This window comes from Parus major, chromosome 1A (genome assembly GCF_001522545.3).
Source record: "Parus major isolate Abel chromosome 1A, Parus_major1.1, whole genome shotgun sequence".
NCBI lineage: Eukaryota > Metazoa > Chordata > Aves > Passeriformes > Paridae > Parus > Parus major.
The window spans coordinates 14,121,011-14,142,341 of NC_031773.1; the positions used below are offsets into that span (position 1 = coordinate 14,121,011).

The window sequence follows — 21,331 nt, forward strand, 5'->3', positions numbered from 1 at the left end:
ATTGTGTACTACTGTTGGCCAAAGTATTAGTTTTCAAAGAAACTCCTTACATGATTAATATATTTTGCAAGGGGAACAAAAAAGTGGCAAGAATAGCTCTGATATTTGCTGCTTCAATAAATGTGCATGATCCTCCCCCTAAAATGTACAGCCACCAGTGTCACAGGCCCCTTTCTGCTCACAGCTGGTACTTAGTAAGTGATTTTGTCAGTGAAGTCATTCTTTGTTTTACTTCTGTAGCTATCCCTCAGGTCAACTTTTAAGTTGTATCTTCCTGTTCAATTTCACCAGAGTTTGCTTTTAACTGGAGGATGGAACTTGTGTTAATGGTATTTCTAGGAATTGCTTTTCTTAATAAATGTGTTTCTAAAGCTTTGACTGTGCTGCACAACATCCAGCTATGTTATGGTATTCCTGACATCCTGACTTGTGGTCTGGTCCATGATGCATCCCAGCACAACCAAAGGGATAGCATTCCATGCAGTGGGAACAGAAACATGCAGAGGAGCCTGAGATGGGCAGTAACATAACAGATAAAAACCTTTTCAGTTTCGTTACTGGTATTGAACCTGAATGGATTATTTGATAAAAATATTACTTGGATTATCTGATAAACATGGAAGACTATTATAGAGATTAGTAATCTTGTATGAATTTCTTACATTATTTTTTTCAATCTCTCTTAAATTTTGAGAGTTTTTAACTCTTGACTTGATTATGGAAGGGAAACTGATATTTTCTAGCTGGAGGAAGGTGAAGATTATGATAAACTCAGAAGAACAAGTCAAACTCTTACTAAAAGCAGTTCAGTTTATTGTCAGTTACTTCTATTTGCTTATTCAAATGACTGAAAAATTGCATAAGAAAACAATTTACAAGTTAGTTTGTTTTCTAGGGTTCCTTTTTAATTTTTGGTCTGCTTTTTGTAATCTTTCATTGTTCAAACAGGAATATCAAAAGAATTTCTCTTTAAAGCTTGCACTTTGTTCAGAATTATTTAATTTCAAATAACTAGTGAACCATAGTCCTATAATATGTGATGATTCAGTTTGTCTTCCTTACTGGGGAACTCCCATTCACAAACCTGTTTGTGTAAATTTAATACGTGGCGATAGGCGAAAGAATTGTTTGATTTTTGTTTCTTTACATAATCGTCATCAGAAATGTCTGAGACACTGGCAAGTCTGATATAAGTTTTCTTTTTTTTTTTTTTCCTAAGCTATGATGTTGACTCAAAGAGTCCTAACCTGTCAAAACATGTAAGTTCTTCCTCACTATTATAATTTTTTGTGCTAAAATGCTTCCAGTTCTTCAGTATGTCTATTTTATTTTTACTGTAAGTAATATCAGATACACAGAGACAAATACAGTGATTGTGATATGAGTGAAAACACATAATCCTGATAAGTATAATTTTAATGGGACATTTCTCTTGCAAAGGACATATTTTAGCATGCATGTTTGCCTTTTCAGATATGTAATATGCTGCAATTTGCTGATACCTTTCTGGGTCCTAAAATTGAAGTTTTGATTATGTCTCAATGTTAGAAGAAACATTTTATACTCGTGTTGTATTGAAGTGGGAGTGATGAAGTAGTAACTTTAAAATTTAGAGAAGGGTAGAATTCAGAGGCTACTCAGTGATGTTTTTAAAAGATAAATGCAGGAAGGCTGTGGTAAGAGAACCTTTGAGAACCTGGAGCAAACTAAGAGAGTAGTAGAAGGAATGCTGTGTGTGTGCTTCACAGTGAAAAGATGAGACTTTTAGCCATTTATCTCCAATTACATGCTCCCTGTAGTGACTTAGAATTACATCTGTAAATGTAACCTACTGTTATGTCAAATAGGTGGTAGTGTGTCTGTTTATGATTCATTATTGCATAGTTATTTCTAAGATGTGGTGTTCAGCAGAACCTGTTCTTCAGTAGGGAACAGCTCAGATAAATGGGAAACCAAATTTCACTGTGTGAAATACGAATTCTGAGTTTTTATGTTGTTGCTTTTCAGGATTTTTTGGGACAGATGTTTTGTACACTGGGAGAAATAGTGGGATCACAGGGGAGCAGACTGGAAAAATCAATTGTGTAAGTATTCTGGGATGTTGGATGAATGCATACTGCTGCATGAGGCAGGAATTGTGGAGCTTTTTTGCTGTGAGGTATCTTGATCTACAGAATTGACAGATACAGCTTTTAAGAGAGGGTAAATAGTTACATGCAATAGAAGTCTTTCTTAATATAGGCTATGATAATTTAGGTTTCATTTTGAACAATTAGCAAAGGAATTGACTAATCCAAAGATTTTGTCAACCTTGTTACGTTTTGCATTAGAAATAGCTTGAGTGTACTAATCTAAAAAATGTTTTTTAGTTTGCAAATTAGTACATCATAAAAATTGTGTTACCTTTTGTTCAAGCATTTGAGTTCCTGCAAAAAAAAACCTTCACAAAGAAACAGTGAAGAATCAGATGACCAGATTATCAGATTTCTAACACAATCACTCAAAATGATTAACATCAGCAAATGTTGTGGTTTCAGACAACAGTATTTTGTGATTCTCCCCTTAATTTCATTCTAGATATTAAAATTTTAAAAACATGTCTAGGAAATAACCTTGAGGACCAGTACAGTAAGTGTCATAATAGAAAAGTTGTGTTAGGTTATGTGATTAAAAAGGTTGTGTGCAAACAAATGAGAATTGTCCCAATGGTAGATGGGGGAGCCCAAATACCTTGTCCTGGCTCCTTTCAGACCCATCCCAGGACAGTCATCAGCTTATGAAAACCCAAAGAATCACAGAGGTACAAGGCACAGGCAGGGGCATTCCAGTAACACAATTGAGGAAACAATCCCTGCCCAGCTCCAGGGCTGTCCCAGGAGAACCAGAGCCCCAGCACTGTGCCATGGCAACACACAGTCACTGCTTGTTCTGGACATGTTTTTAGTTCTTGATGGCTGCACAGTTTGAGCACAGAAATCCTGTCTTGTCAGTTGGGACAGGAGGTTGGCCCTGTTTTTCTTCTACTAAAATAGCAGCTCACTGACTTTTCACTGTCCAGGCCTAGCTTATGCTAGCAGTGAATTGCACTGTCACACCTCCAACCCAACTGGGTTGGCTCATTGCCAGTTATCAATTGATTATACTGGAAGCCTGTGGTTGACAACCTCTGCTTGGTCAGAGAAAGTGTTGACTTTGAAGACACTTATATTTAGTAAGATCTTACCTGACTTTTTGAAAGTCTTCAGATTTGTTTCTGTCCTCAATTAGTAAATTATTCAGCTCAGTACACTTTTTTTCCCTGAGAAAATTCCTTTTGAACATGTAGATTAAAAGACATCCATTCAGCAGTTAAAATTTGGTACAGGTTAAATGAAGTCTGAAATCAGTAACAGATGAAGTTTAAAGTTTGAAATTCTCTATGAGAAATGGAAAAAAAATCTCTGAAGATTCCGTGGAACAAAGGTCTTCGTAGTTGTGTTGGCCTGTGTAATATATTTTCTCTTGGGTAAACAAGCATTTCTCAGGTCTGGGTTCTGATATTCTCTTGTGTGGTAGTTGCTAAGTGGACCCAACATGTGGGTATGCACAGGTTAATGAGAAAGTGTTTGACTTTGTATCAGTTCTTCATAGTGTCCCTGTTTTATTTTGTCACTGGTACTTTTGACAGTGCTGTGATTTGACAAGTGTGCCAGAGTGATTGTCCATTCTGGACTCTCTGAAGTCTGGACATCTTGGTGTCTAGGAGACATTTCTGTTATTCATTTAACTATTGCATTGCATTTCAGGTTTGTTTGGTTATAGAAGTGTGTTTAATGTCTTTAAATATTCAAACAATGAGAATTAATTAAATAGACAATATTGCATGTCTTCAGGCTATTTACTGCTTTGAATTTACTATTCTCTTTATTACGTCAGGTCTGTGTTCTCATAGCATGAATGCTCTTTATGATCTATGAGTTACGAGAGCTTTATCTTTTCACCATATTTCTGAAGTTAATTAACATTTTCCCTCTTCAGTTCTCTGCCAATGTATGTACAAATTAGAGAATGCTTGGTGCCATTTTAGTCCCAATCAGCTACCCTACAGAAGTAGCACTTTTTATACTTAAGCAGTTTGAGAAGCTTGAATTCCATTCTCTGATTGGCATTCAAGTAAGCTCTCATGTTCTTTCAAAATTAAAATTGGAAAGACTTGAAGCTTATTCTTCAGCTCTATCTATTTTAAGCATTTACAAAAGTCTTACACAATTCAGGACTCCATGGCTGCTGTGAGCTGTCCAGCTTTGAGTCTGATTGTGTATCATGCGGGAATGTTCCCTTAGGAAGTCTACAATGAAAAGGTAGTCTTGTCCTTCCTCAAAGTCAAACATCTCGAGCCTAGAGGGTCACCATTGCTGTGGTCAAGCAGGAAGGCTGAAACACACCTTGCACTTCTTCGTGCCAAGTACAAAAGTTCACAATTCACATTTTTCCTTGCCTACGTGGCATGCATGCCGTGCAATTTCATTGGTATTACAAGCACCAGTGGATTACAGCTCTGAGGCATGAACCTGATAGTATTTCTTCTTGGCAATTGTGAGATTGTCCCCTGAACCTCCCTCTCTGTTTCTGATGCCATTGTGGACTTGGAATTTTATGCAGTCTGTTACAGGAGAGTCATGCTCCCAGTATTGTAGTGTGGTAGCCTGTTGCACTTCTGACAGTGAGCATTTTTTGTTCAAGGACATACTTTAGTGTTGCACTTTATTTTACAGACTGGTCAGGTGCATATGTGAACATCTCCTTTGGATAATTTCTATTGGAAAATAATTCTCGTAATTCAGAGAAGATGAAATGGATAATGTGACATTTTAATAGTAATGTTTGTTCTCTTTACCTGTTGGGTTACTAGATTCATTAAATGCCTTCTTAAAACAGGCTGTCTATGTAAGATTTACTCTGACTGGCCTCCCATGTTCCAGCTGTATTGACATGAAAGGATAATATGCAGATACATCTACTTCCAGAAATGGTGTGGTTTAATTTATCTCTCACGAAAATGTCACCTGCTCAGACATTATCCAGAATTAGATCTTTACATGTTCTGTTTTCCTAGAGAGAAGATGCTAGCCACATTTATAACTGAGCAGTGGCTTTTTTCAGGATCTGCTAAGTGCATTCCTGTAGGAATTCCCTTTGGTTAGGAGATAGGGCTATTGCAAAGCTTAATGAGTGTTCTATGCTAGTTATTCACATCTGAATGTTGCCTGCTGATGAGGCTGTACTGGAGCCAGCTGGCCTATTATGTAAAGTTCTTCCTCCTGTCATCTTGCTGTGAACATAACTGATAGAAAAACACCTGAACTGACTTCCTATACATATTTGTCCTGTCCTTTTATCTGTGGATGTGACTATCAGAGGGCTAGGCTCTGCAAATTCTGGGATAAGACTGTAAATTTTGAATGACCTGAAAAATGTTCCATCCACTGCCTCATTGCAATTCCAGCTTGCAAAATTGGATGCTCTTTTTCACCTCTCAGGTTTGAATTTCCACATAAATTTTCATCTTTTACACAGACTCCTTTCAGTCCTCGTTAAAGCACAAGTACTCTTCAGAGTTTTCTTTTAAACTTCTCTTGGTGCAGCAGATGTGGTGTCTCAATTATGGAATAATTTGTTCTAAGGAGACAATAATTACTTCTTAGGACTGTATCTTATCTAGACATGCAGGTATTGTTGAAGACCTTTCATTTGATAATGGTTGTCTCTTCTGTTCCTCTAACAGTGAAATTACCTGCTCTTTCAAATACTGTGCAAAAAGAGGTGATCACTGTAGAGAAACTTACAGGTTTTGGACTCTCAAGTCTAGTAGGACCCACTGAAATGTAGATTTTCCCACTTTGTTTCCCTTTATTCAGTTTGCACCCTGTTCACACTTAGACTGGCACATTTTCTATATCTGCGTTTCAGATAACTAGTCCTGCATGGTGGCGTTGACTGCAGTTATGCTATACAGATTACAGCTAATATCTATCTATCTATCTATCTATCTATCTATCTATCTATCTATCTATCTATCTATTTATCACTAATTAGTACCCCAAAAACCCTGATCTGTAACTCTTTCCAGAGAAACCCTGAGAAACTAGTTGCCTGAACATAAATTTTCTGTTGTAATTTCAGTGCAATAGAGCCAGTTCCAGGGTTGCTCACTACCAGCTATCCCTTAGAGCTATGGAAGATGGGCAATGACACTGCATTCTGGATTTAAACAGGTGGAACTCTTACATGCTTGTCTTCAACTTAGTATTAGTCAATATTTCTCTGGCAATTGGATAGACTGGTCTATAATGATGAATCACTAAGTAATGATTTTTTTTTGTACTTGAAATTTCAACCAGTTTGAAATTATTTTATTTTTTTCTTACAGGGCATAATTACTAGTTAAAGTTTGTTCCATTTGCCTGATCTCTGACGACTGAAGTTTTTATCAGGGTGTTTACTTTACATTTAAGGATTTTTTTCTTAATGAATGATTTGTAAGGGAATTTATAAGAGAACAAACCCTTTGGTGTCTGCAAATGGTCCAGTACTATTTTCATGCATGTAGATTTAAGCATACAAAGTTTGTACCTAATAGTATCAAAAGTTGCACAAGTCACTTGGTAGTTTTTAGTTCCTGAATAATGAGAACTTTTTGTTCTGTAAAGAAATTTTGTGCTAATCTTGATGAAGTATTTCACCTCTTTATCAGCCATCATGTTAATATTGTCCTCCTTTTATAAGGCCCCATGGCCTTCTGTGTTGAGTGTTTTCCTCTCCAAAAGGCTGCTGGCACTGAATGCTATCAGATTATGTGTGGGTTTTCTGTTTCTCTGCTGTTTTTTATGCTGAGGAACTGTTTTGGGCTTTCTGGTGTGCAGCATATGTTTTAAATTGCTGCCTGGGTGAATAGTAATTTATTTTGCAACTCCTGTATCAGATATGATGGTGAGATAATTATGTGTCTTCTTCAGTAGACATTTCAGAATAAATGCTGTAAAATAATGCTGGTGTTTACTTTTAACTATATTTTAGGTATTTTGTTTAAGTAAAGCTTGAAATAGGATGTTTTTCACAAATCAGTCGTAGAGTCATCTCTAAAGGAAACATCAATGGGAGGCTGGACAGTAGAATTCTGTTACTATTTCAATCTATTTAAACTTTTAATGCTGTTTTCTTTAATATTAAAACTGATGTGTTTCTTTCTAGTTAGAATAAATATGCAACTCATTACCAATTTACTTAAGGTAAATCAACTTTTTTACACAGATCAAGTGGCAGAAAAGGGAAACTGAATTACATTCCATCAGCTTTGTGACTTGGAAACTTACCATGTGCTCTCTGTGTCATTTGTAACTTTCATACATGATATTAAGGAATTAAGGTGATGTGGTTGTGTTTTCTTGCAGAGGAATTCCTGGGAAGAAGTGTGGAACTGTCATAGTAACAGCAGAGGAACTAGGATGTTGCAGAGTAAGTGTGCTCATTGCTTTTCATAAATAAAATGAAATTTATTCCAAAACTCATTATTTTGGAATCACTGAGTTGCTGAGATTGGAAAAAACCTTGGAAGATTGTCTAGTCCAATACTCCTGGCTTTCTTAGGGAAGGTTACTGAGGGCTCTTTGCAGTTGGGTTTTGGGAGTCCAAGCAATCTACACAAGCACTGTTACAGAGTTACTTTTCAGCACACTTAGAGTAAAAATCTTCCTTATATTTAAGTGGAATTTCTCATATTTCAGGTATGTATATATTGCCACCTTTTCTTCCACTGGATGCCACTAAACATAGGCTGTTTATGTGTCATGTACTTACACAAATTGATAAACCTTCTGTTCCCCAGGCTAAATAATTTCAGCTTTCTCTGCCTCTCCTCAGATGAGAGATGGTCCAATCCCTTAATCATTTTAGTGATGCTTTTTGTGGAATTGCTTCAGCATGTTTGTGTCTTCCTTGGGGAGCCTAGAACAGTGCTCCAGGAATGAGCAGTACTTCAGGAGCAGCCTTCACCAGAGCAGGGTCACTTCTTTCAACTTTCTGCTAGCACTCTTCCTAATGTAGCCCAGCAGGCTGTTGGCCTTTCCTGCCAAAGGCACATTGATCAATTTGGTGTTCACCAAGCCCCTTCAGTCCTCTTCTGCCAATTTGCTTTCCAGCTGTTTGGCCTGCAGCCTGTACTGGTGCATAGGGTTATTCCCTTCCAAGTGCAGTACATATCCTTTCACTCTGTTGAACCCCATGAGGTTCATATTGGCTAGTTTTTCCAGCTTGTATCAGATATCTCTGAATGGCAGCACAACCTTCTATTGTATAAACTGCTAGTTCTAGTTTTATATTGTTTGCAAACTTGCAGAGGGTCTACTCTGTCCGTCATCCAGCTCATTGATGAAGATGTTCAACATTCTTGGCCCACTTTTGATGCTTTGGATACACTGCTAGTGGCTGGTCCCAGGTGGATTTTGTGTCACGCAGTATTGACCCTTTGAAGCCCAGCAGTTCAGCCATTTTTCAGTGTCCCTTGCTGTCCAGTTGTCTAGTCTATAATTCATTAGTTTGTGAACAAGGATTTATGGGAGACGGTGTCTAAGGCCATGCTAAGATTAAGAATAAACAGCATCCACTAGGCTCCTCTCATCCACTCAGCTTCTCATTCTGTGAGGAAAGGCTTCCAGTGGATCAGGCATCAATTTCCCCTTTGTAAATCCCTGCTGATGTCTTAGCCACCTTCTTCTTTTTCATGTCCTTGCATATGTTTTCCAGGATTATTTGCTCTATCATCTAAGGGTTTGGGATAAAACTGGCTTGGATCCTCTTGCCCTCTCTCAAAGATGGGAGAGTTTTCCCTGAATATCATAACTTTATAGAGATAGCTGAAAGTGGCTCCACAGTGTTATTAGCCAACTCCATCAGCACTCTCGGGTGCATCCTACCAAGTCCCATGGGCTTCTGTATGTCTGTTCTGTTTTAAATGCTACCTTTCATGTTCCTCCTCTACCAAGTGCAAGTTATCCTTGTTCCAGACTTTCTCAGGTCTGGGTCTCAGGTTCCCAAGAGTCTTGAAGGCAAATCTTAGCAGTAAGACCAAAACATAGAAAGCTGTGAGAAACATGGACCTTCAGTGTCCTTTGTCACCTGGTCCCCTCCCCCACTCAGTGGTGAGCCAACATTTTCATCCTCCTCTAGTTGCTATTGCATTTCCAGGTCCATGTATGGAACAGTCTTCCAGCAGGCCCTGCCTCAGCTGGTGAGTCTGCAGGTTTATCTTTGCATTTATAATCCTTTTCTCATTCTTGGCTTTGCCCAAAGTGTGACCTCTGTGACTTTCAGTTTGCCTGATCACAGCAAAGAAACTTTTCTCCTTATTTGTTGTTAGATTGGATGAACCATTCAGGCTCATTTTCTTGAAAGTTGCAGATTCTTAAGAGCCAGCAGCCATTTGCTGGACAGGCAATAGAAGCAAACAATAGGTCGAAGTCACTGAAGGAATGACACTGAGTCGTGACTGACTTGAGTTTTTAAAATTACTTTTAATATAATTTCCTTGTCAGTGCATCTACTTTCAGAATACAGTTTTGGATGTCAGGAAATCCTTGAAAAATCCTGAGCCATTTTAGCATGGAAAATTGTTCTTTTTCTGGTGTCCCTACAAAGGAATTCTTTGTTCCAGCCATTCAAACTGCACTATGACGACATTGCACAAATGTGAATATGTAGAGGGCATTCAGAAGACAGACACTCCCATTTATTTTGTTTTCTATTTGCATAGTTCAATGAATTTATTTTTTTTTTAGTGTCGTAGACTGCTTGCTGTATGTAATTTTTCTTTATTACCAATTTCAGGATTCAGTTCTAATGCAATTTTGTGCAAACAAGCTAGACAAGAAAGACTTCTTTGGGAAATCTGATCCTTTCCTTGTGTTTCATCGAAGCAATGAAGATGGCAGGTAGGTACCTGTTGAGTATTTTTGCTGCTAATCATTAGTCAATTATTTACAGATAGTTTTGTTTTGTTTTGTTTTGTTTTTTTTACATTTTTCAGATTAAGCTGTGTTTCTTTTATAATGTTTGTTGGGTTTCAGTTTGTCATGTTGTGCAGTACAGGAATAAAACTTGAAACAAATTGATCAAATACTGCACTTTAGGGTTCTAAGAGGTCTCATAAATGTAGAGCACTATGACAATTGTAATAAAGTAGCTAAACAGTGCTACTTTTTATAAGATATAGTATCCAATTAAATTGAATTATCAAAGGAAATTAGAGCTGCAAAATAGGTTCTTGCTTAGAAATTGTGTTAGATAAAAACATTGTATACTGCAAATTTTAATTAGGAAATATCTTTTATCTTTTTGACAGAGTTCTAGAAAATTGAATTTAAAAATCCCCAAAATAGAATTTATATTTTTTATGAACGGCTGTTTGCTATATTCATGCTTTAATTTGTTAAAGTAGACTAATCTCTTCTGTTCCACTGCTAAGCCTTGATATGCCGTGGTCAACCCAACACTCTGCCTTTGTGGGGCTCTACTGGCAGGTTAAGATTTCTTGGAAACTGAAAGTCCTCACATCTAACATACATCAAACCTAAGGCTACATGTATGATACTACTTTTTTCTGTAGCTTAACTGGAACTGGTGACATAAATCTGTGTATGGGTGTGTGTCTGTTACCTGCTCTTTTTCTCTTTGAGGAAGATTACAAGGACAGTTTCCTGAGTAAACACTGCCTGTGTAAAACTGCAAGCCTAGAGGAGTTACAGCTCCTTTGTGAGTGGCATTAAGGTCACTGGTGGACTTTCTGTGGGTATTATTGGGAGTGCTGGTACATGCAGCCTCTCTTGCCCTCTTCCTTCTAAGGGGTGTGTTGAGCCACTGATGCTTTATGGGTCTCCTGAATCCAACAAGATGCTGGGGCAGATACTTCTGCACCTGTAGCAAAAGGATGCTTTCTTTTTTAATTTTTTTGGCTTTGGTCATGTCTTATGAATCACAGCCAGGATAAAAGTGTAGGCATTTGGGGCACAAGGAGGACATTCCCTCAAAGGATAGCTTTAGTTGCAACTGGATGAGGAATTTCAGTAATAATTCCACCAGTGACCTTGTCTCTTGTTTTCTTTTGAATGATTCAGTCCCCAGGATGGGGGTTCAAAGGAAGTATTTTAATTTTGCATCATTTAGAGAAAGCAGAATGTACTAATACAGCTCATGAGTGATGGTGATAATGGAATCTCACAGAGGCATATATGTTTTACCTAAGGCAGCCCTGGTTAAAAAATCATGGACAGAGTGGGGAATAAGAATCTGAAAGCCACCATTCCCTTGGATCAGTTTCTTAATATCTAAGCAAGAGTCAGATCCTCACAAGAACATTTTCTTTCTGGATCTGTGACTGATTCCTGTATGTACAAGGTCTGTTTAAACAAGTGGGATGGAAACTATTCTTCCCTGAAATACTCACTGAATGGTTAAGTGGCTGTTGAAGTTTTGGGTAAAAACATTTAGATAGTTGTTTAGCGCTCTAGTCTATAATATCTCTCCAGTGGGTCTCTTCAGTCTTTCCTTCCTTCCGATTTCACCATATTTCTTTTTTTCTTACCTTATATTTTATATGGACATTGTACATATGAATGATTACAGCTCTTTTAATTCCATCTTTGATGACACAAAAGAAAAAGTAAATAAATACAAAATGCATCTTTATTTTTTGTTTTAATTACAGTTTTACAATCTGCCACAAAACAGAAGTTGTGAAAAATACATTAAATCCAGTGTGGCAGGCATTCAAGATTTCTGTCAGAGCACTGTGTAATGGAGACTATGACCGGTAAGCTGTGGCTAAAACTTTTTTAGCATATACAATTTTTTACTCCCTAACTCGTGTGTTCTTTTGTATGTAACTTTTTCTATGCAGTCCAGGCCCTGGTGTTATCTAATCAACATTTTGAAAGTATAATAGCTGCTTAAAATGGTTCATCTCATTAGAGAATTTAGAAAAATAAAGCAAATATGCTAAATCTGTCGGAGATGCTAGTGGTGTTTTCTGGAAAAAATTCTTTGCTCTCTATGGTATGAATTAAAAAGAAAAGACTAATTTAAAGCATGGTCTCTGTGACAAGTGTACACAAGTATTTTTTAATGTTTCAATGAAAAAAAAATGATCATGTGTTTTCCTTGGGTGACAATGTAATGTCAGAGGATGCTGATAATGGAAAGCCTTTAAGTACATAAATCAGTAGGTGAGAAACACAGAAAGTAGTTATCTTCAGATTTGAAGTTTTCAGTGGTTCCATGCAGAAGGATCTATCTTTAATACTATTGTGCATTTAATCAACATTTTACCACTAATAACGAACAAATTAGTTCAGTGGAAATAGGTATTTTTGGACTTCTTAAAAATTGCCATGTTGGTTGCTCTTTCACTTAGATGCAATAAAAATGAATCAATTTTGTAATGAGGATATTCAGACAGAATTTTTTACTTGTAATTGGGTTAATGTGCATAATGCATAAGCAAAATAGTATTCATTGAGCTAGTCTCTGGACTCTACACTGTTTATCATATTTTAAAAAAATCATTTTCATAATAATTAGAAAAGATGTGCAGGTATATTGAAATAACTCCAGCATTCCAAATTAAGGGAACTTAAAAGTGCAACAGCACTCCTCAAATTATTACTGTGTATCTGCTGTTGATCTGCTTTCAACATAATGTGTGAATAAAGTGAATAAAGGCTCCATGAAACTTCATAGTCCCTGCATACAACAATCATGTTTCAAATTAAGAAGTAGTCATTAGCGGTTATTTAAATTAACCTGCTGATAGTCCAGAAAAACTTCGGAGATTTTAGGTTTTTTTAATTAGAAAACCCTTCTTTCTACAGCTTAGGATTAACTTGCTAACATCCTCGTGATAATGCGTAAAAACAGAGTCCCCAAAGGTCTCTTTAAGATAGTGATAGTTTCACAGATAAAATTTTGGTGCTCTGGGTTCTGTGATAGATGTGAAAGGTGGGAATAATGTCATTAGTAGAAACATGTCACAGTAAATGTTTATTCTGGCGTTGTGGAGACTAAATCTTCAGCTAATGCATGCTTCTGAATGAACTCTGTCCACCTTTTCATTTAAAACATGGATACCCATGTCTAACCTTGATTATTTTAAATGAAAGGTGTTTTTTTTTTTAATACTAAAATAGGAAACCTATCATCTAAACTGTGTCCTTTAAGGTAAAGGTTAAGTTTCAGTATGTGAAGATTGGAAAGGTCTTTTAATATCTTGCATGTCATGCAAAATAGATAAAAGTCAAGATCTGTAATTAATCCTTTAATATGAAATAAATTTCAGTAGAGAGGAGCTTTATTCAAGGATGAATTGCTCTTACTGCAGTTACCTGTCTGAAGATCCTCCTCAGGAATTTATCTTGATATTCTTAATAATTTATTTTAATAATCCAAGTTTTCTCACTGAGATGATTTTGCTATTTGAACACAGATTTGTAAGACAATTCAAAACTTAAATCCCACTAAACCTCATGTAAATCTTAACTTAGTAGTGTATTCTGTCTGTTACAACAGGTTTTCAAACATCAGTAAAATAATGATTGTCTAGGGCAAAAAATGTGATAGTGCCTCTTTTTTTGCTGAATTCATCTGAAGGTGAAATTAGTTTCCTTTGAAGGTTGAAATACTTGGTGGGATAAAAGAGGTTTGGGGTTCTTTTTCATTTTGTTTGGCAGAACAACTTCCATTTTAATCAGTTTTCATTGTAAGGTTACTTAAATCCAACCCGAATTATGCAAGAGCTATGAAATATAACAAATGGTGTGGTTAGGAGTTTTTAAATTTGAGTTGAAAAGAGGTCCATCCAGACAAAGCAACTCCTTTACCTATTTTGGAATATAAAAAATGAATAATCCCGGTGTGAATTACTTGATATTATATTGTATATAATATCAGCTGTTGCTCAGCTTTATCCCAGAAGAGTCCCTTCTTAGTAAAGAAAATTAATATATATTTGACTGGATGTCATTGGAAGAATGAGGATCAGCTTGCAGGGAAGCAAATTATAATGCAGTAGCTTAGATTCTTGTCCCCTCATTAATAAGACAGCCCTGATGACTTCACATGAAACAGTTCTGAAGAATAAAAGTAGGCTAACTTGTTGCTTAAAATACAGGAGGTCTGGATGTGTTATTTTTCTGTCCTATGTTCAGTTCATTTTAGGCCAAATAGGACTCCTGTTAGCGACAGTTGAATTTGGTTACATATATATACTTTCTGTGGTAAAAGGAGATGAATAAGCTTACATACTATCTCTAACCTCTTTTATCTTTCCTGTTTCCTCAAGGATGTTGATGATAATATGCTCTGTAGTATTTGCATTTTAAGAAATCCAGTCCTGAGGTTTAAGGAATATGATTGATCTTTACTCTGGAAATGTCTGCTTTTTCCTTTTTATCTGTTTCGCAGTCATCTCTGAAGCAAGGTTAGAGCTGCCCTCAAGGGTTCACTTTACTCATAAGGAAACAGTTCTTAAAAACTTTGATAATACTTTAAGGTTTAAAGAATCATTTTATTCAAAAAACCACAGAAAATTCAGAGCATCAGCAAGTAAAAGTAAATTGGTTAAACTTCCAGTGTGTTTAATTGTTTCCTTAGTTTCCACTGTATTTAGCTATTGATTTATGAAGATGTGTTGTGTTATCTGACAGCCTATTCACTGCCCCATGAGAAATGACTGAAAAATTCTGCTTTTAGGATTTGGCACAACTGATGCACCCCTATGCTGTTAATCTTAAAAGCAATCTGGGTATATACTTCACATTTAAATAGGGTTGTATTGTTTTGGTTTTTTTCATTTTAGGACAATTAAAGTAGAAGTGTATGACTGGGATAGAGATGGAAGGTAAGACAATATTTCAGTTTAACTTAAGGGTTATCCCTTATCCTGCATGTTTATACACTTTATAAATGTATATATACATCTTATAAATGTTTTTAGTGTCCAGCATAATAATAGAGAAATATTAGAAATATTATTAGCATAATATTAGATAAAGTTAGTTATTTGTCAGTATTTAGAGGTACAGGTACTAGAGAAAAATTCTGCTGTGATACAGCTCTGTGTTTTGCAGTTGTGGTGAATACTGATGAATTAGGCTGTTTCAAACCTGCTGTGTGTTTATATTCATCCCTGAAACATGATAAAATGCATGTCCCTGCAATGGCTGCTCATAGTGACCTAAATATTGCAATGTAGAATCCACCTATTAATTACCTTAATTTCAGATTGGGTCTTAATGTTTATTTCTGTGTCTGTCTTCATCAAAACATTATTGTGAACTCTGGAGTTGGAAGACCTGAGTTTTCTATCACTACCCTTGAAAGAGAACACTGGAATATACGTGGGATTTCTGTTGCTAAATTCAGGAGGGATATCTGTTTTTCTTAAGAGCTGTAAACCCCAGTGTACTGGCTGTACATTTTTCTTTGAAGAAATGAACCTTTCAAATTGCCTTTATTTTGACAAGGTAGAATTATGTTTTAACACAGGGACTAGTACGTCTTGTTCTTTTAAAAATGCTTGAGCTTATATCTTAATACTTTGATTAGAAACTGTATTCATAAGTCTTGGTACTAGAACTGAAATGTAATACAATAATATGTTTATTTCCATTTATCTTTAAGCTGATTTGTCTTAATTATTTCCTATTAATCTTAATTTAGATTTTAAAATATATGAAAATTCACTTGAATTTTGATTTTTAAAAGCATATTATTTATTCCACAGTAATGTCTTTAATACTACAAATGCAATTTGCTTCTAGTATTATAGATAATGATATTGTGCTTCTGTGGCAACATGTCTTGTAATCATAATAGGCAAATTTATCTTGTGCTAGTGTTCATTTCCTTGCTGACAAGACCCAAAAGCCTATTTAGCTTTCTCGGATTGTAATTTTGTCTTTTTGGTTTTCCATCGTGAAGCCTGTTGATTATTGAGCATTCTTATCTCACATTTACCCTCTATGAATACCTGCCATTGTAAATTCATCCTGCTTGATCAGATATTCCCTGGAGAGACAAAATAACACATTCTAGCAATTAAAATAAGTGTATTTAAATTTTAAAAGCCATAGTAGCAAAAAATCATTGCATCCCAGTTAGAATTTCTATTAACATTCTTTTCTCAATGAGATTTTGCAAATCCTTAAAAATTTTATGTATTTGTGTATAAACCACATTCTTTGAAAATAAGCCAGCAGAGAAAAGTTAAATCATATTGTCAAGTTGATTAAAAAATAAGAATTATCTTTTATCAAGGTATCAAACCCCTCATGCTATCACTTTATCCAATCTGACAAATAACACTAAGTAACTGCAAGTCTGAGTGAAATCTTGAACATGCTGTAGATTTTAGGCAATTAGCCTCTCCAGTCCCAAATAGTTTCAAATACTATCTGCGTCTGCTGACATCACAATCTAAATACCTATAAAATTAATATCTGAAAAACAGAAAGTGAAGGACCATTTACGTTTTCCTTTTTATTCTAGTGGTATGATTTTTCTTTTTGATTTCTCTCTGAGTATAGAGCATACCGAGCACTGACATCTTATATGCAAAATTTCTCTGAAAGATGAGACAGCACTCATCTCATGTGACTGTAGACAATGCAAAAATCAGACAAGTAGATTGAACTAATCATTTAAGCTACTTCAGTGGCTTACAGGGGAGAATGGTCTGATTGAATCCATCCTACCTGGAATAAAGTGCCAGTTGGTGATGCCTATAAACTTACAGAGTGATGATAGCAAAACCTAAGTGCCTAATTTAACTTTGAGGTTGCCAAGTATATCTGAAATTAATCCCATTCAAGAGTTTAATGATTTTTTGTACAACTCCACTGTTCCTCAGTTTATATTAATTTACATTTGTGATGGACAGTTTTTATAAGCTGTTGTTACACCAGCTAGACACCTCACCACGCTGAATCTGTTTGATCCTGAGATGTGCAGACTGGGCAGGACCAATCTTTGAAAGATTGCCTGCTCTCTAGGTATCAAAGCAAGTTATTCTGAATATTACAGGCTGTTCTGCAATCAGGAAGACAAAATTATGGTGCATATACTTGATTTCTGAATCATGACTTGACTTGATTTTGACTTCCTGAGTCTTGACTATGAAGTTTTTTTTTTCCTTTTCCCCATTCTGTGTTACCTGTGCTTTGAAAAATATCACCATGGTGCTTTGTGTTCAGCTTCTTCCTTCATATTCCTACATTAGGTTGTTAGAGTAATTGTAATGTAATATCATGATCATATTATCATCATCAAATAGCTCTTATATATTTTCAAATATCACATAAAACTTGACAAAAAGTAATACATGCACTTGGTAACATTAACATGATTATGTATTAAACATCTCTTTGTGTCAGACCAGTTTTTGCACAAAAATTGTCAACATGTGAACAACTTGTTCTAATACCTTTTATTGCTTCTAAGAGCTGTGACAAACCCCAAAATATTTGATGCTATAAGAAGTCAAAAAACTTGGTTTTGTTACCTGGGACAAGCCCAGTTGTTTAGCAGAGTCACATTTTTAGGGTTTTTTTATTGTATGTCCTTATATATGAAGCACTTGCAGACAGATCTAACAGAAGGGAAAAAACAAGACACTGTACAACTTCACATCAACAATACTATGATGTTTTTAGTTCTCTCTGAAAGCTTTTTAATTTAATTTTAGAAAAAATATCACTTAGCATATGTGTTGCAAAAATCATTTCACAGTCTTGATGTTTACAATCTGTTACACAAAAAATGGGGGGAAGTGTTGAGTTATAAAGCTGTAAATATTGTCATGCTAACCTGGGGCCACAGAAGCATTCATCTGAGAATACTGCAGAAGCAATTTTAAATTTCAGATTCTAAACTCTTCCACCTTATTTTTTGTCCTTCATCTTGCTTCTCCAGATAGTAGATTTTTAAATTCTTGCATTTTCTCTTTACCTGTTGACATGCTTCTGATTATGATTGACCTTTCCTCTGTTATTTTTTTTCCTTTAGATAATAAAAAAATTTCAAAGTTAATACAATTTCAAAAGTGATTTTCAGCACTTCAAAATACAGGTCTAAAAGCTGAAAACTTAGGGAGATGATAGTTCTGTGTGCTAAGACTCTCTGGTTCACTGTTCTGATATGCTGCTTATGAATGAGTCTGTAAGTCTAGGAAAATTTGGTATTAGGCAGGCAAAGAGAATAAGTACTTTGGATTCTCAGTCCAGAGACTGATGAGGAGATCCATTTGCTAAAGTGTGATGATTAATATTAGAATATTTTATTTTATTATTATCTATTATAATATATAAATTATTATTTATATAATTTATATAATACGTAAATTATTAATACTTTATTTTAATGACTTACACATTTGGAAAAGGCATATTTTATCCAGCAGGCACTGAGCCTTCAGAGGCAGCCTAGTGCTGGCATGTGCATCTACCTGTATACTGGTTGTAAAGGTCCGGTTTGATGCTCTTTTAAGTGCAGAGGGCTCTGAGACTGGTTTGTGTATGCCCATGCCTTTTTAACATTATTCATCAGAGTAATCATATCTTTCTAGCTCAGGTCTTGTCAGTGTTTGTATATAGCCATAGGGAAAGGAAGCTTTCCAGTGTCTCTTAGAATTAAAGGAGCAATTGCTTTTAAGCAGTACAGATTTTTTTGCTCCCCAGAGACGATCCTGTCTGGAATGGGTCATGTTTCCTGTTTGCTGCAGCATGTTTGTATGTAGTCATTGGGCTATTGTTTGAATTTCTGCCATCAGAATATACAACTTGATTTGAAAATAAAAGGTAATAACATAAGCTGAATAGCCTCTGTGGATTGTTTTTCTCTTCCCAGATGGGAAGAGAGAGGAGCTGAAATAAGCTTTGGGTCTTCCCCTTAAGAGTCCAATCTCATTTTACACAGATTGGGAGGCCTGGTCTTTTCTGGTTTAAGTTGCTCCTTTCATTCTTTTAGAAACTCCCTTTCTCTTACATAGTCTTATACACAGTTCTGAGATTGTAGTGCCAGTGGCCATCCACTGAGGAAATGGTGAGAGTCTTTGGTAGCCCACTCCGTTTTTTTCAGATTCTGTAAACTTACACTGGGGTAAATCACTGATTTACAACACAGTCCTCATTGTTGGTAAATTAAGCAAAAGCCATCAAAAATATTTAAGCTAATACTTTCCAACTCTAAATTTGCATTACTAAAAGGATGAACACAAAATGGAGAGAGTAATAAAGATTTTTAAGCAAATTATATCTGTTGCCATTACTTGTTTTGTGGGCATCAGTTCATATTGGCTGTGTGTCTCTTTTGCATTAATTGATAAAATACATGTTTAAATTCCTAAGTGTTTTGCATTTGATTTAAAATATTATTTTTCAAACAGCCATGATTTCATTGGAGAATTCACAACAAGTTACAGAGAGTTGTCGAGAGGGCAATCTCAGTTCAATGTTTATGAGGTAAGTATTATGAGTATTTATTCACTCGCAGGAAATAAATGAAAAAACAACAATGAAAAATACTGAAAACAATGGAAAGCTATTATTGCCACTAATGAGAAGACAAGCCTGTGTGGCTATAATCCTCTTTTTTTGCTTCTGTATGGTGTGATGATCTTTGCTATTCCTTAAGGTATCCTTTAATTGGTCTCAGACTACTGCCATTAAACTTCAGTATTTTCGTAGTCCTAATATAGATGGTAACAAATATAATGGTTTAGGTAAGCACTAAAGAAGGCAGGGAAGGAGGGTACTCCAATTATGTGCTGTACTTTTATTTTGAAGATGTGCAAAGGTGTTGCTGTGCAGAGCAGGACAAAGATAACTGAAAGCCATGGGGTTTTTTCTTATTTAGATCCAAGATGAGCCCCAGAGTTACAGTAAGTTGCAGTAGTTTCCTGTGAATAGTGTCATAACACAGATTACTGTGTGCAGTGAAAATCTCTCCTGTTGTATCACTGACATGAATCCTACCCTACCAGGAATATTCTGTCATAACATCTTAAGTAATTTTTCAGTTTCTTAAATTAGTGCCAGTATCATACTCCCAGCCACAGCATACATTTCTTAAGCAGCTCATGTTTGTCTCCCCACACTGCAATCCTCCATACTTTGGTACTGCTTCAACTTGATTAGTCTGTGAAGTATCAGAACAAAAGATACTGGGCAAATTCTTTTTAAAAAATGTTTTGCTTTTACAAATTTAACTAAGGCAGGTAGAGAAGTTTGAGTGAGTGCACCGTATTTAAATATTAGGAACCTTGCTAGAACCATCTTTACAACTGAGATTTTTTTAACAGGTTCATTATAATTCATGTAGCTTTCTAGGTTCCTGCAGGGATGTAAAACTTTCAGAGGCTGAAGTGTTGTTTAATTTCGAAAATTATCTGAAATTTGAAAAGAAAAACCCATGTAAATACTATAGTAATTATAGTACTATGAATTACAGGAGAAACAATCTGTCATTTGATTCATCTTTGCTCCCAATTAGCTGCCTTGTTTCCCATGATATTTCACTCCAAGCTCTAGTACAGTTCCTTGCAATTCCTAAGAAGCCAATTGTCAAGTTACCTGAAGCAGAAAGTTCAAATGAATCTTCTCTTTGGCATTTAATGACTGCTAGCAAGCAATATGCTGCTAATTCAGGCCTGACCATTGAATTCTGGAGAGCAGTGAATGAACTGCCACAGGGCAGACAGGCAGCCTGTTACCTTCATCTTCCTCTCTGGGCAAATGTCAGCAGGAGTCACTTTCTGGCTAAGATTTTGCTTCAACAAGAATTGCTGCATTGTTTAATTACCACCATTACACAGGTTTGATCTATAGCTCATCAGACACTGTTAAATTGAGGGGCAGGAATTACTTGGGATTTTTTAAGTGTTAGTGGACTTACATGCATGTAAAGGAGTAAAAGCTTTGCAGAATATTTGCTGTATAACATCAGTGTGGCATACTGGGGGGAAAGACTGAGTCACTTGTTTAGCCTGTTTGGGAAGACCTCAAATCATAGTTGTCTCTTCCTGCCTTACATTTCACAGGTGTTCTGTGTTGTGCAAGGAATAGAATCTTTTAAATGTAATTCCATTTTGGTTGGGGTGAAAATCTTTGGAAGACACGTATTACTAGTTTGCCCATTTTCAGGCATAATTCTTCAAATATTTTATACTAGATAAGTGACTAAGATTTCAATTGGGAATGTTTTCGTTCCTTATCATTTGCAGAACATCTGTGAATAGTTTACAGTAAAACTT

The 21,331-nt window shown here is 35.8% G+C and overlaps 1 protein-coding gene across 2 annotated transcripts in view; it reads left to right on the plus strand.

The window, feature by feature from the left end:
• Positions 1-21,331, plus strand: part of CPNE8 (copine 8) — a 70,962-nt gene that overhangs the window by 25,649 nt on the left and 23,982 nt on the right. For both annotated transcript variants that reach the window (XM_015628834.1, XM_015628833.1), the window contains 7 exons: positions 1,220-1,259; positions 2,008-2,084; positions 7,431-7,494; positions 9,862-9,965; positions 11,738-11,842; positions 14,882-14,923; positions 19,466-19,541. In XM_015628834.1, the coding sequence (XP_015484320.1) occupies positions 1,220-1,259; positions 2,008-2,084; positions 7,431-7,494; positions 9,862-9,965; positions 11,738-11,842; positions 14,882-14,923; positions 19,466-19,541 (508 nt within the window). The remainder of the gene's footprint in view (positions 1-1,219; positions 1,260-2,007; positions 2,085-7,430; positions 7,495-9,861; positions 9,966-11,737; positions 11,843-14,881; positions 14,924-19,465; positions 19,542-21,331) is intronic.